Genomic DNA, 16,021 nt, shown 5'->3' on the forward strand with positions numbered 1-16,021 from the left:
AAGGCGGAGATGGACCAGGCACGTTGTAACAGCTGTTGTCACTTGACGTGGCCGAGCAACTGGTCTCCCGAAATAGCCGGTGGAGAAGAAAAGGTTTCATGGAGCTTTTGTATAAATTAAATATTGTATTATATCATTATGGATGCAAGAGACTTGACAGGAGATGGATTATAGGAAATATTGTCCAGGCGCTTTGGAAGGTATTTCGGCCAGGCGAAGGGTGCGGGCTGGTGGGACAGAGCACTGAGAGAGTCTCCAGCCACCTCTGAGCCTTGGGACAGGGAGGGGAGGGGGTGATGTTCCTTTTATAGGACTGTTCTCCGGGAATGTGAAGGTGCTGAAATAACAGACGTGACTGAGGATTGAGGCAGTCATTAGCACAACCAGGCTGACTTTGCTTCTCTTCAGCTCTGGGTTATGACACTTGCAGAGATGGAGAACATAGAAGTGTTCAACTCTGAAGGCAAAGGACGAGGTCTAAAAACCAGCAGGGACCTATGGGCTGGAGATGTCATCTTTGCAGAGCCGGCTTATGCTGCCGTAGTGTTTGACAAGTAAGTCATTGTGGATATTTCTGAGGTTTTCCAGCAATGGGTCCCATCGTTCTAATTCTTTGTAGTCTCCAAAGTGATATTTTCTTACATTTTTAGTTTTTATCTATAGCGACTTTTTACTTTTTTAGATGGATCCAATTATTTTATCCATTGGAGCTGAAGAGCTAACATTTTCTTTTAGATTGTAAAGCTTTAATTCCTATATGGAAATGCAACTGACCCATATTAACAGGTCCTCCTCAGGGATTTTAGTCCTACAGTTCCTACATTTATACAAATGCTTGAAATCATGACTGGCCAGAATGCTGCCAATTTATCAATGGATTGTCAGATTGTTCTTGATTACCTTTAACATGTCAAAGTAAATTGGCAAATTAAGGAGGCAATTAAAGAAAAAACACAGTGGGCTTGCACAAAGTTGTTAATGATAGCCCATACACTTGTTTTTTCAGCTGACAATGACCGAGAAGATCCAACTTGAAAAATTACATTTTTCAATTTTCAAAATTACAAAATTACATTACAGCAATCAGTCATTTTGGTGAAATTTATCTTATGTCTATGGGCAGTTTATTTCATAGTAGGGCCAATTAATACACTACTATTTTGGGGGCCAAAGGGAGAAAACTCATTGGTTGTTGCACTACAAGATCTGAGCAAGAACTTTAGACCTGTAGTAAATCTGGAGATTAAAGAGTTTAAACAAGTTTGAAAATGTGAACTTAATTAGAAAAGTAAATGAGTTAATGAGTTACATTTCCTAGTAGGGTTGTCCTTGTGGGCACCATAGAAGATGGGAACAGTTTGCCATTCCCTAAAGTTGGTCTTATGTTGGATGGACTAGCTCTGCAGATGCTTATATGCAGTCCCTGGACAACTTTAGGCGCCATTATAACAAGAGCCATGGCATATCTAGAGTCCCATGGACCTCCATATAAAATCTGGACCTGCACCCCCCTTGCCTATTGGTCTGATGTTTGGGCCCTTGTAGCGTACTAAATCCTCTAAAGACATATGTGTTCACCCCCACCCTATTCACTATGTAGTAATGTCTCTCATTCCGTGCTAACTGGGCCCATTGCATGTTTTGTTTCTACCAAACAGTTCTACTTTGGTTTCATCAGACCATATGACATTCTGCCAATACTCTTCTGGATAATCCAAATGCTCTCTAGCAAACTTCAGATGGGCCCGACATGTACTGGCTTAAGCAGGGAGACATGTCTGGCACTGCAGGATCTGAGTCCCTGGCGGCATAGGGTGTTACTGATGGTAGCCTTTGTTACATTGGTCCCAGCTCTATGCAGGACATTCACTAGGTCCCCCTGTGTGGTTATGGGATTTGGCTCACCGTTCTTGTGATCATTTTGACCCCACAGGGTGAGATCTTGCGTGGAGCCCCAGATAGAGGGAGATTATCAGTGGTCTTGTTGTATATCTTCCATTTTCTTATTATTGATCCCACAGTTGATTTCATCACACCAAGCTGCTTGTCTATTACAGATTCAGTCTTCCCAGCCTGGTGCAGGGATACAATTTTGTTTCTGGTGTCCTCCGACAGCTCTTTGGTCTTCACCATAGTGGAGTTTGGAGTGTGACTATTTGAGGGTGTGCACAGGTGTCTTTTTATACTGATAACAAGTTCAGACAGGAGCCATTACTACAGGTAATGAGGGGAGGACAGAGGAGCCTCTTAAAGAAGAAGTTACAGATCTGTAAGAGCCAGAAATCTTGCATGTTTTTAGGTGACCAGATACGTATGTTCCGCCATAATTAGCAAAATAAATCTTGCCAAATCAGACAAGGTGAATTTCTGGATATGTTTTCTCATTTTTGACTCTCATAGTTGTGCTCTACCTACGATGTCAATTACAGGCCTCTCTCATCTTTTTAAGTGGGAGAACTTGTACAATTGGTGGATGACTAAATACTTTTTTTTACCACTGTATGCCAGCCATCCTGGTATATATGTCCCTCATCCTGGGCCACTTCCTTGTATATATGTTTCCCATCCTGGTATATATGTCCGCCATCCTGGGCCCTTTCCTGGTATATATGTCCCTAATACTGGGCCCCTTCCTGGTATATGTGTTTCCCATGCTGGTATATATGTCCGCCATCCTGGTATATATAGCCCCCATCCTGGTATATATATCCCCCATCCTGGTATATATATCCCCCATCCTGGGCCCCATCCTGGTATGTATATCCCCCATCCTGGACCCCATCCTGGTATATATATCCACCATCCTGGTATATATGTCTGCCATCCTGGTATATATATCCCCCATCCTGGTATATATATCCCCCATCCTGGACCCCATCCTGGTATATATATCCCCCATCCTGGTATATGTTCCTCATACTGGTATATATGTCTTCAACCTGGGCCCCTTCCTGCTACATATATGTCCGCCACCCTGGTATATATGTCCCCAGTTCTTCTTCTACACTATAAAAAATAAAAAACAAACATTCTTCTCACCTTCCTCAGGTCCCACGACGTACAGCGTCCTTTACCATATTAGGCGCAGAGGCCAGCAGCTGAAATCTGTGTGCACGCAATGGCGACGCATCATGTCAATGCCATGTGCCGCTTGCGCAGGGAGCCAGAAGGTCCATGTGCTGCATACACTTCACCTGAATGTGCGTCCTCTGACCCACATCCAGCTGAAGTAGACGCTGGGGTTGGCGGATCTGCGGCGCCCCCACCGCCGCAGGGCCGAGGGGTACCCGGCACCGGGCCTCAGAGTCTCTGTTCTGGGGGTTTGTGGTCACGGTGGCTAGGCCCGGTCCGTGGCCCTGCCGGTCAGTGGGGGAACGTCCGGTGAAAGAGTGGTGGTGAATGATGGTGTAGTTGTGAAGTGCCGGTCGCAATAAATAATGAGGACACCAGGTTGCAGTCTCTTTACCTCTTTACTGGAGATCTCTGGGTCCTCAGTCCGGAATCTAGATAACCAGGCTGCGCAAGTCCGGCCGGTCCAATGGCACCTCCAGAGTTCTCTTTGCAGGTGGAAATCTGTGCCTTCCTGCTAGCGCTGTGTGTTGTGGTCCTTCCCTGCTGTGCTTACGGAAAGTACCCCACAACTGTTGTGTCTGTTTCTTAAGTTCCCTCACAACTCGATTAGATGATGTTCTGCTAATCCTCCGTCCCTCCCGATGTTATGGTTAGGACGGCACCCGTATGACGGGTAGGCTCGGAGCTCTTCCGGGACCCTAGAGTCGCCCCTCTCCACAGGTTGCCCCCTATGTCTTCTTAGGTGATTGGTGTGAGACAGCCCGCCTATGACTGACTGTCCTGCCGTTGGTTTGAAGTATTGCTTGAAGCTAGATGTATAAATACTTCCTTGGCGTTCCGGCCACCGGTTGTGCGCCTCAGTAGGATGTTGCCTCGGTCTTACAGCACGACTCCTACTGGTATTCTCCTATTTGCTTCGATCTCGTTTCTCACTCAGCACAATCTATCTTGCTTCTTATCCTTTCTTTGGGCACCGCCACTATTCTGTGCAGGCACGGTCCCGTAACCTTCTTCCTTGTAGCTAGGTCTCCATCAGGGTCCCAAACCTGACAGAGGCACTACCGAATCTTCCCCCACAACACCCTCTGCCACAAGGTGTTGCCTGGTTCCCATCCAGTCAGCTTTCTTTTCTCACTTCCTGCCTGACCCCTAGTTTTACCAGTATGTGAGGAGTGGCCTAATGAATAGAACCCTTAGCTCCCCCTGGAGGCCCGACTGTGAAATGTATTGGTGTCTGTGATACCTGGTCAGATGAACTCCTTCAGTGCCATCAGACGTACCATAGCTCCCCTTAGTGGCGGAGCCACAGTACTGCAACGACCAGGACTCTGGGGCGCTTCCCCCCCCCCCGGTTAAATCCAGTACTCCGGGACTGGGAAGAAAACAACAATACAGGTTAGCAAAAAGACATACAATATTTGTGAGTGCAAAACAATAAGCATATTTAAAAAGAGCTTCCCTTTATGGGAGGTGAGGACACTTGAACGTTACAAAACATGGTTAAATATCATAGCAACAGGCTATAAATAACTCTTCTTACCCAACCGGGTATTCTACTCAGTGCAAATTCTTGAACAATAATTTAACATCACCTTTAAGGACGTACACTCAGCATCCGCTAAAGACCTTCTTATAATCACATTATAAGGCAATTTAACTTTACATTCTCCTTCTCTTGCTAGGACATTATTGCTTCCTATCTGTCTTTAAGCAATACGGTTCATCAGCGTAATACGTGGACATCCCCTTTAAGAGGGGACCCAGTCTTTATGAGGTAGCATATCTTCTCAGGCTACCAGTCCGTACTCAGCAAAGTTTCCGGTGCGGTATCTTCGCAAAGAGTCTCTCTCTAAGTAAAACCCAGTAGGGTGCACCTTTAAGAAGGTGCAAACTATTTACAAAAAGTTTGTATCATGCACTGTTCATGATCTCAGCAGTTCTGGAAACTTGTGCAAAACTTAGAAAAAACAAGCAAACAATAGGGATCCCGGGTCAACAAAGGGATCCCTTTAAAAGTTAACCCTGGACGGGTTCAGCAGCAAAATCAGAAAACAAACAGTTAAATGAAGAACTATTTACATACTCGTGGTTCCGAGGTTTATCCTCGTAGTAGGTTGCAAGGCATCAGCTGGTAGCGAACACTTCCTGGCCTGGGAAGATCTCTGTTCGACTTCTCATCCGATACGGTATCAATGTCACTAGTCGGTTTTTCAGGTATAATCTGGGTTCGAATGTCAATTTTGGTAGTAAGTTCAATGGTAGAGATAATGCACTCTGTAGTAGTAGTGCTGGAACTCGTCGGTTCAGAGGTAGTCTTAGTCAGGGCAGCAGGTAGCGCTGCTGCAAGATCAGTCACTGGAACGGAGTCAGGAGCGGTGGCACTAGCAGTCACTGGAGTGGTGTCACTCATCAGGGCAGGGTCGTTCTTCCTACCTGCTTCAGATGCGGTTCCTCCGGTGCCGGTCTGCTCCATCTCCGCTGGGGTCTGGAACGCTGGTTGCAGGGCCTTGTGCTGCGGCGTTGTCATCTCTGCTTGCAGCATCTCGCTTTCCGGCAGGGCCTTGCTTTCCAGCTTCGGAGCGCTGGACCTTCTTTCCTGCTCTGGACCAAGCGAGGCTGCCGACAGGCGTCTGATGAGGCTCCCGATGATGGTCTTCTTCCACCCGGCCTCAGTGCTCAGCTGCGTCTGCAGGAGGTCAGCGTCAACTGTGGAGGTCTGGCTGCTGTGCCTCTCCGGGTAGCTGGGGGAGTCCTCGGCTCCGACCCCACGCTCCCGCTCCGGGCGGCTGGCCATGGCGTCCTCCATGTCGCTGACTTCTTCTTCCTGGTCCTTTTCCCGCTCTCTCCTCCGTGGGCGGTTCCGCTTTCTTTGTCTCTGCCCACCATTGAGGATCAGGAGGCGGATCTCGGCTGCTGACGGACACGTCCTCAAGGGGCCGAAATATTTAGACTGGGCGGCCATTGTCTTTCGCGCTCTTCAGCTTGCTCACGCCCACTTCCACGCCCTTCTTCTTCTCCTGCGCTTCTCCTCAGCGCTGCAATGGCGGCGGTTTTGGCGGCAATCCTTGTAGTAATGGCAGCACACAGTCTTTTCAATAAAGTACAGTCCAAGCACAGTAAATCACAGTTCCAAGGCACACATGATCTGATTCTTCAGGCTTAAGTAGATCCTGTTCGTGATGCCAAAGTTGCGGCGCCCCCACCGCCGCAGGGCCGAGGGGTACCCGGCACCGGGCCTCAGAGTCTCTGTTCTGGGGGTTTGTGGTCACGGTGGCTAGGCCCGGTCCGTGGCCCTGCCGGTCAGTGGGGGAACGTCCGGTGAAAGAGTGGTGGTGAATGATGGTGTAGTTGTGAAGTGCCGGTCGCAATAAATAATGAGGACACCAGGTTGCAGTCTCTTTACCTCTTTACTGGAGATCTCTGGGTCCTCAGTCCGGAATCTAGATAACCAGGCTGCGCAAGTCCGGCCGGTCCAATGGCACCTCCAGAGTTCTCTTTGCAGGTGGAAATCTGTGCCTTCCTGCTAGCGCTGTGTGTTGTGGTCCTTCCCTGCTGTGCTTACGGAAAGTACCCCACAACTGTTGTGTCTGTTTCTTAAGTTCCCTCACAACTCGATTAGATGATGTTCTGCTAATCCTCCGTCCCTCCCGATGTTATGGTTAGGACGGCACCCGTATGATGGGTAGGCTCGGAGCTCTAGAGTCCTAGAGTCGCCCCTCTCCACAGGTTGCCCCCTATGTCTTCTTAGGTGATTGGTGTGAGACAGCCCGCCTATGACTGACTGTCCTGCCGTTGGTTTGAAGTATTGCTTGACGCTAGATGTATAAATACTTCCTCGGTGTTCCGGCCACCGGTTGTGCGCCTCAGTAGGATGTTGCCTCGGTCTTACAGCACGACTCCTACTGGTATTCTCCTATTTGCTTCGATCTCGTTTCTCACTCAGCACAATCTATCTCGCTTCTTATCCTTTCTTTGGGCACCGCTGCTATTCTGTGCAGGCACGGTCCCGTAACCTTCTTCCTTGTAGCTAGGTCTCCATCAGGGTCCCAAACCTGGCAGAGGCCCTACCGAATCTTCCCCTGCAACACCCTCTGCCACAAGGTGTTGCCTGGTTCCCATCCAGTCAGCTTTCTTTTCTCACTTCCTGCCTGACCCCCAGTTTTACCAGTATGTGAGGAGTGGCCTAATGAATAGAACCCTTAGCTCCCCCTGGAGGCCCGACTGTGAAATGTATTGGTGTCTGTGATACCTGGTCAGATGAACTCCTTCAGTGCCATCAGACGTACCATAGCTCCCCTTAGTGGCGGAGCCACAGTACTGCAACGACCAGGACTCTGGGGCGCTGCAGATCCCCCCCAGCACTGGCCAAGTCACGGTCGCACCCTCTGCGACTGTTTTCTTTTTGCCCTTCTCCATCAGACACTCCTTCTGAATGTATACAGTTGATATGTTATATGTAATGACACAGATCGGCAGACCGAGCACTGTGTAGTCTTTTATGGTATATGTCCATTAATATATCCACAGGTCATATGTTAGTATAGTAGTTATCTCTCCTGTGACCTTGGCTGCTGTGCTATGAGGATGACACGGAAACTCTATACTTTGTACTCCACTTGGCTTTACTTTGTGTATATATCATTTGTAAGGCAGATGGCATCAATGCACGTCTCTTCCATAATGCATAGGTGGTGTGTTGGGGGATATAATTGCAAGAATAGCAAGTTATTGGCAGACCATGCATAAATACACACGTTTTTAGCATTCCTGAATTGGAGTTTTGCCAGTCGTCATGTACGAATATTTATACAGTGATGGAAATTATTAATTAAAGGGTTATTTGGATGAGTGGCATTTACCTTTTATCCACTAAATAATTAGATGGCTGAGACCCCATTAATATCCAGATTGGAGGATCATGGTCCCTGTTCTCCCCAGCTGAAAGACCCCACATAGGACGAATTTGATTGAAATGGTGGTCACTCATTACGTTTTTTCAGGATCAACGCAGAAGCCCATTAAGAAAAATATGCACCAAAACCACATACAGTCATGGCCAAAAATGTTGGCACCCTTGAAATTGTTCGAGAAAATGAAGTATTTCTCCCCCAAACTAATTGCAATTACTCATGTTTTGTTATACACATATTAATTTCCTTTGTGTGTATTGGAAAAACAGAAAAAAAAGAAAAATTGGACATAATTTCACACATAACCTCAAATATGGACAAAATTGTTGGCACTTTTCCAAAATTGTGGGTACATGACTTTGTTTCAAGCATGTGATGCTCATTCAAACTCACCTGTGGCAAGTAACAGGTGTGGATAATATGAAAATAACACCTGAAACCAGATAAAAAGGGGAGAAGTTGACTCAATCTGTGCATTATGTGCCCCACACTAAGCATGGAGAACAGAAAGAGTAGAAGAGAACTGTATGAGGACTTGAGAATCAAAATTGCTGAAAAATACCAACAATATCAAGGTTACAGTACATGTCCATCTCCAGAGATCTTGATGTTTCTTTGTCCACAGTGCGCAATATAATAAAGAAGATTATAACTCACGGCACTGTAGCTAATCTCCCTGGACATGGACAGCAGAGAAAAATTGATGACAGGTTGCAATGCCGGATAGTCTGGATGGTGCATAAGAAGCCCCAATCAAGTTCCAAATAAATTCAAGTTGTCCTGCAGGCTCATCATTGTCAGCACAAAATATTCCTGTTATTTAAAAAATGAAAGGCTATGGCAGGAAACCCAGGAGGACCCAACTGCTGACATAGAGACTTAAAAAAAGTAGACTGAAATTTGCCAAAATGTATCTGACTAAGCAAATATCTTTTTGGGAAAGTGTCTTGTGGACAGATGAGACCAAGATAGAGCTTTTTGGTAAAACATATCATTCTAGTGTTTACTGAAAACAGAATGAGGCCTACAAGGAAAAGAACACAGTGCCTACCATCAAATATGGTGGAGGTTCAAAGATATGTTGGGGTTGTTTTCCTGCCTTTGGCACTGGGTGCCTTGACTGTGTGCAAGGCATCGCGATATCTGAAGATTACCAAAGGATTTTGGGTGCAATATAGGGTCCAGTGTCAGAAATCTGGGATTGCGTCCTAGGTCATGGGTCTTCCATCGGGACAATGACCTCAAACATACTTCAAGAAGCCAACACTTTTGGCCATGACTGTTGATCAAAGGTGTCTTTAGATGCATCGAGGGCAGGAGATTTCATGAAATCTCATCTACTTTGCATGGAGAGATGCTGCTGAACTCTGTGGTTTTGATGCTTTTTTTCTCTATAAGCTTCTACGTGGAGCCTGAAAAAATGAAATGCACTTTATTAAGTGCAGAATCAAAGCTTTTCTTTATTATATAAAAACAAACACATAAAAAAGACTCCACCAAAAGAGGCATAAAAGATGCAACAAAAATGTAATAACCCTAGAAGATTGTTATTGAATATTTTAGTGCAGATATCTGCAGAAAATGCACAGACACAAAGTAGAAGAAAAAAATGCAGCATTTACATTGTGTGTGTGAACATGGCCTTACAGATGTATTAGGCAAAATATTAGTGTAAAATAAATTATAGGTCTTCACGCAAGAAAACAAAACCTCATACGGTGAAGTTCCGTAAAAATGAGAAAGGTCTGGCTGCTACGACTATAAATGAATGAACAAAAAAAAATAATCCCATAGGTCCCAACCATCCTGGAAACAGTAGGACAGTCTATGGGTCTATGCCCTGCAGTCCTAGGTGTCTGCTGAATGTCCCTCACTGCCACAGGCCCCTCTGACATCTACTCCTGCCGGGGTAGAAAGAAATGGTAAATGGATGAGACTAAGGGGGGTGGTAAGGTACGTGATCAAAAGTTTAGCAGGCTGCACTGCGCGCACCATCAATTGTCGCCCTTTCACTTATGTAAAAGTCGTGAGGTATTACTTATCCTGTACTGATCCTGAGTTACATCCTGCATTATACTCCAGAGCTGCACTCACTATTCTGCTGGTGCAGTCACTGTGTACATACATTACATTACTGATCCTGAGTTACATCCTGCATTATACCCCAGAGCTGCACTCACTATTCTGCTGGTGCAGTCACTGTGTACATACATTACATTACTGATCCTGAGTTACATCCTGTATTATACCCCAGAGCTGCACTCACTATTCTGCTGGTGCAGTTGCAGCGCCCCAGAGTCCTGGTCGTTGCAGTACTATAGCTCTGCCACTATGGGGAGCTATGGTGCGTCTGATGGCACTGAAGGAGTTCATCTGATCAGGTATCACAGTCACCAATACATTTCACAGCCGGGCCTCCGGGGGGAGCTAAGGGTGCTATTCATTAGGCCACTCCCCACCATAGTGGGTAAACTGGGGGTCAGGCAGGAAGTTAGATCAGAAAGCTGACTGGGTGGGAACCAAGCAACACCCGGTGGCAGAGGGTGTTGTAGGGGGAAGATACAGTAGGGTCTCTGTCAGGGGTGGGATCCTGACAGAGGCTTGGCAACTTGAACGAATGCAACGGGACCGCGCCTGCTCCGGGTAGCGGCGGTGCCCAAGAAAGGATAAGAAGCGAGATAGATTGTGCTGAGTGAGAAACGGGATCACGCAAAAGGAGAAATACCAGTAGGAGTCGTGCTGTAAGACCGGAGCAACATCCTGCTGAGGCGCAAACAACCGGTGGCCGGAACGCCGAGGGAGTATCATTACATTCAACTTCAAGCAATACTCCAAACAGCGGCAGGACAGTCAGTCTCAGGCGGGCTGTCTAACTCAAATCACCTATGAAGTCTTGGGGGGCAACTTGTGGAGAGGGGCGTCTCTAGGGTCCCGGAAGAGCTCCGAGCCTACCCGTCAAACGGGTGCCATTCCTACCCGAACCTCAGGGAGGGACGGAGGATTAGCAGAACATCATCTAGTCGAGTTGTGAGGGAACTTAAGAAACAGACACAACAGTTGTGGGGTACTTTCCGTAAGCACAGCAGGGAAGGACTACAACACATAGCGCTAGGGGGAAGGCACAGATTTCCTCCTGTGAAGAGAACTCTGGAAGTGCCATTGGACCGGCCGGACTTGCGCAGCCTGGTGAACCGTATTCTGGACTGAGGACCCAGAGACCTTCAGTAAAGAGGTAAAGAGATTGCAACCTGGTGTCCTCGTTATTTACCGCGACCTGCACCCCACAACTGCACCGTTACACCACCACTTATTGCACTGGACGTCCCTCACTGACAGACAGGGCCACGGACCGGGTCTAGCCACCGTGACAACCCCAGAACAGAGACTCCCAGAGACCCCTGCGCCGGGTACCCCTCGGCCCTGCGGGTGTGGGGGCGCTCCACAGTCACTGTGTACATACATTACATTACTGATCCTGAGTTACATCCTGTATTACACCCCAGAGCTGCACTCACTATTCTGCTGGTGCAGTCACTGTGTACATACATTACATTACTGATCCTGAGTTACATCCTGTATTATACCCCAGAGCTGCACTCACTATTCTGCTGGTGCAGTCACTGTGTACATGCATTACATTACTGATCCTGAGTTACATCCTGTATTATACTCCAGAGCTGCACTCACTATTCTGCTGGTGCAGTCACTGTGTACACACATTACATTACTGATCCTGATTTACATCCTGTATTATACCCCAGAGTTGCACTCACTATTCTGCTGGTGCAGTCACTGTGTGCATATATTACATTACTGATCCTGAGTTACATCCTGTATTATACTCCAGAGCTGCACTCACTATTCTGCTGGTGGAGTCACTGTGTACATACATTACATTACTGATCCTGAGTTACATCCTGTATTATACCCCAGAGCTGCACTCACTATTCTGCTGGTGCAGTCACTGTGTACATACATTTCATTACTGATCCTGAGTTACATCCTGTATTATACTCCAGAGCTGCACTCACTATTCTGCTGGTGGAGTCACTGTGTACATACATTACATTACTGATCCTGAGTTACATCCTGTGTTATACCCCAGAGCTGCACTCACTATTTTGCTGGTGCAGTCACTGTGTACATACATTACATTACTGATCCGGAGTTACATCCTGTATTATACCCCAGAGCTGCACTCACTATTCTGCTGGTGCAGTCACTGTGTACGTACATTACATTACTGATCCTGAGTTACACCCTGTATTATACTCCAGAGCTGCACTCACTATTCTGCTGGTGCAGTCACTGTGTACATACATTACATTACTGATCCTGAGTTACATCCTGTATTATACCCCAGAGCTGCACTCACTATTCTGCTGGTGCAGTCACTGTGTACATACATTACATTACTGATCCTAAGTTACATCCTGTATTATACCCCAGAGCTGCACTCACTATTCTGCTGGTGTAGTCACTGTGTACATACATTACATTACTGATCCTGAGTTACATCCTGTATTATACCCCAGAGCTGCACTCACTATTCTGCTGGTGCAGTCACTGTGTACATACATTGCATTACTGATCCTGAGTTACATCCTGTATTATACCCCAGAGCTGCACTCACTATTCGGCTGGTGCAGTCACTGTGTATATACATTACTGATCCTGAGTTACATCCTGTATTATACTCCAGAGCTGCACTCACTATTCTGCTGGTGCAGTCACTGTGTACATACATTACATTACTGATCCTGAGTTACATCCTGTATTATACCCCAGAGCTGCACTCACTATTCTGCTGGTGCAGTCACTGTGTACATACATTACATTACTGATCCTGAGATACCTCCTGTATTATACCCCAGAGCTGCACTCATTATTCTGCTGGTGCAGTCACTGTGTACATACATTACATTACTGATCCTGAGTTACTTCCTGTATTATACCCCAGAGCTGCACTCACTATTCGGCTGGTGCAGTCACTGTGTACATACATTACATTACTGATCCTGAGTTACTTCCTGTATTATACCCCAGAGCTGAACTCACTATTCTGCTGGTGCAGTCACTGTGTACATACATTACATTACTGATCCTGAGTTACATCCTGTATTATACTCCAGAGCTGCACTCACTATTCTGCTGGTGCAGTCAATGTGTACATACATTACATTACTGATCCTGAGTTACATCCTTTAATTATACTCCAGAGCTGCGCTCACTATTCTGCTGGTGCAGTCACTTTGTAGAGAGTTAATAGGGTGTGTCAGGGCCGGGTCTAAGAATCAGGGAGATGGGTGTGGGACAGGCCACCCTGGGGCATGGTATAGCACATAAAAAGGACACCACTTGTGTCATTCAGGGTCCATGTGTGGAGGTGTGCAGACCTCCAGTGTTGTTTGTCTTTGCCTTGGACTAAAGAGCTGGACACTAACCCGAGTGGGTGAGCCCGCTGTAATGTATGGACTATTTAAATTATGTCTTCACTTTGTGCCGGAAAGGACTGTTTTTGTTTGGTTTCCTGAGCGGTTTATGCAGTGTTAATAAACCAGCCTGGACTTTTTACTGAAACCTCTTCCCATGCCTACCTCAAAATGCAACCTAGTGAATAGAGTCCCTTATAATACAGTACATTACCATAGCTCCCAACTGCCCCAGATTCACTGTCTACAATTTCTCCTTCAGTGAAGGCTTCAGTCACATCTTCACTGCGTGTCGTCGATACTCTTTAGCTCCTCCTCGGGATCTCTCTACTATCTAGATACTCACAGTAATTCTAATAACTCATTCTTCCATCTTCTTCAAATCTGATCTCTCCGGGAATCAAACTGCATGTGAAACTGCATTTTTAATGATTTTTTTTTATAGTACAGAAAAGGTTTGATTCTGTCCTATATACGATGTTATTACATTCGTATTTTCAGGCTCCACATAGAAGCTTATAGAGGAAAAGAGCACCAAAACTGCCCAGGTCAGCAGTGATTTCAGACTGACGCTTGCATTGTTCTCCCGATGACGACTCATTCAGCTGAGTGCTGCTGTGTACGAGGGAGTCAGCTGAGATGACTGTTGGTTGTACAATCGGTCGAAGCATTGTCTGGCTGACAGCCATAACTGTTCCACTGCATTGTAGAATCTGGGACATATGGCCTCTAATAGTTGTTCTGTTCAATAACAACCTGTAGAATTGTGATTGACGCTCTGGAGTATAATAAAAGGTATAATAGGACCTAAACTGCATTTACAAATTTTTCTATGCATCTAAATTAGTATCATGACGACATCGATAACCTACTCAGTAGTGATGAGCGAGCGTGCTCGGATACGGTGTTATCTGACCATGCTCGCGTGATAACCGAGTGATTTCGGCATGCTCGAAAAATATGTCCGAGTCCCCGCCTCTGCATGTCTCACGGCTGTTCGACAGTCGCAACACATGCAGGGATTTCCTGTTTGTTGGGCAATTAATTGATTAATATCGGAGCTGGTTAGATGGGAATCTGTCAGAGGCTCATTCACTATGAAGCCAGACTGTCTATGTTTGACTTCAGAAAAATCCAGAGGAGAAGTCATCCAAGCCATAGCTATGGTCTGTTCAGCATCCAAACATGAGAAGAGATAAATTCTCTGGACGTGATCCTTCTCTGTGAGCCAGACTGAACGTTACAACTTACACTTCTAGTTCTAGACATTTTTTGCATGTTGGGTTCTCCTTTAGAAATTCTAGTAGAATTTCATTATCCTGAACCCAGAGCAGCTAAAAATTAGGTGTGTCACTCTCTGGAGGATCCGGCTCTTTGTACCACTCCATTGAATTCAATAAATACCATGTAATTCTTTTATTCTCCTGTAGGGGCAGTGTAGGGAAATCGAACACTTGCTGATTAGTTGACCCAAAGACTACAAACGATGGATGTGATCAGCTTAGTTTCCAGAGAGAAAAAGGATAGTCCAATTGGACCACCCCCTTAAAAATTACGTTGATGAAGATTATATCAATTGCTGTATATAGGCTACACCAAAGAGTGATTAAACTAAATGTGAACATAAATATATAATAAAAATGTACATTTTAATGATACATGAAGTTAAAAAATATATTAAAATTGGGGGGGGGGGGAGCAAAACCACTCAAGAATTGGAAAGTTCACTACAAACGTATCAAAACAACACAAGTGGAAGGGGTTAATAAAAAATACTGTTGTGTTCTCAGTGGAATATTAATATGTAAAGTGAAATGTATCAGACATTTATCGAATAAGTGAATAAATAACTTCACATAACAATTAAGAAACATAGCATAAAGAGTGAAAAACAGCATATAAATCATGACCTCAGGACTCCGACGTACGTTTCGCCCTTGGCTTTCTCAAGGAGTCAATGATTACTGTATATAGTGGCAATATACACTTGTCAGCATACTTCACAACAAAATAAGGCTTTAGGGCCCTAAAGCAAAAATTTACATCAGGGCTTCCACCTATACATTATGTGCATATATGGATTAATGGCAATTTCAGTCCCCCATAATCCCCTTGCAAATGTGATTTCTACACCCCACATATTGCATTGGGCATATATGAGTAAGTTACATGACAACTTTTTTTTTTTACCGTGTATGGATATTCCTGGAGGTCTTGTAGTCGGCCTTTCACTAGTTTATCATCTTCTGATAACACTTATCTATCTCTTCAATTAAAGGGCTTGTCCAGTCTAAAATGAAAAGTCTGCAGCCAAACTTTTAAATCCCCCATCACCTGCCCTGTACGCTGCTGGTTTCTTAGTGCATTCTATCGATTTTGTATTAATGATAATTAGTTTTAATTAAAAAATGTTTGACTCATTTTTTTTGCAGCTTGCATTTGCGACGATACACTGCAAGCTGCTCAAATTTATTCAGCCTCATTTCTGAAGCTCTAATTCTATTCCTCAAGTCCACTCCCTTTTTCTGGATGTTCATCTAAGGCTACATTCACATGTCCAATAATCATCCGTTTAAAATGGATCCAGCAGCAATCTGTTGACAAAAA

General features: G+C 45.5%; 1 protein-coding gene across 2 annotated transcripts in view; it reads left to right on the plus strand.

Moving 5' to 3' along the window:
• Nucleotides 1–336: 336 nt before the first annotated feature.
• Nucleotides 337–16,021, plus strand: part of SMYD1 (SET and MYND domain containing 1) — a 40,580-nt gene continuing 24,895 nt past the window's right edge. Inside the window, exon 1 of one of the 2 annotated variants that reach the window (XM_077280252.1) lies at nucleotides 337–554. In XM_077280252.1, coding sequence (XP_077136367.1) covers nucleotides 418–554 — 137 coding nt within the window. In that variant the 5' untranslated portion in view covers nucleotides 337–417. The remainder of the gene's footprint in view (nucleotides 555–16,021) is intronic. The other variant, XM_077280253.1, reaches the window with a different exon arrangement.

The sequence above is a fragment of the Ranitomeya variabilis genome, chromosome 1 (assembly GCF_051348905.1).
Source record: "Ranitomeya variabilis isolate aRanVar5 chromosome 1, aRanVar5.hap1, whole genome shotgun sequence".
Classification (NCBI taxonomy): domain Eukaryota; kingdom Metazoa; phylum Chordata; class Amphibia; order Anura; family Dendrobatidae; genus Ranitomeya; species Ranitomeya variabilis.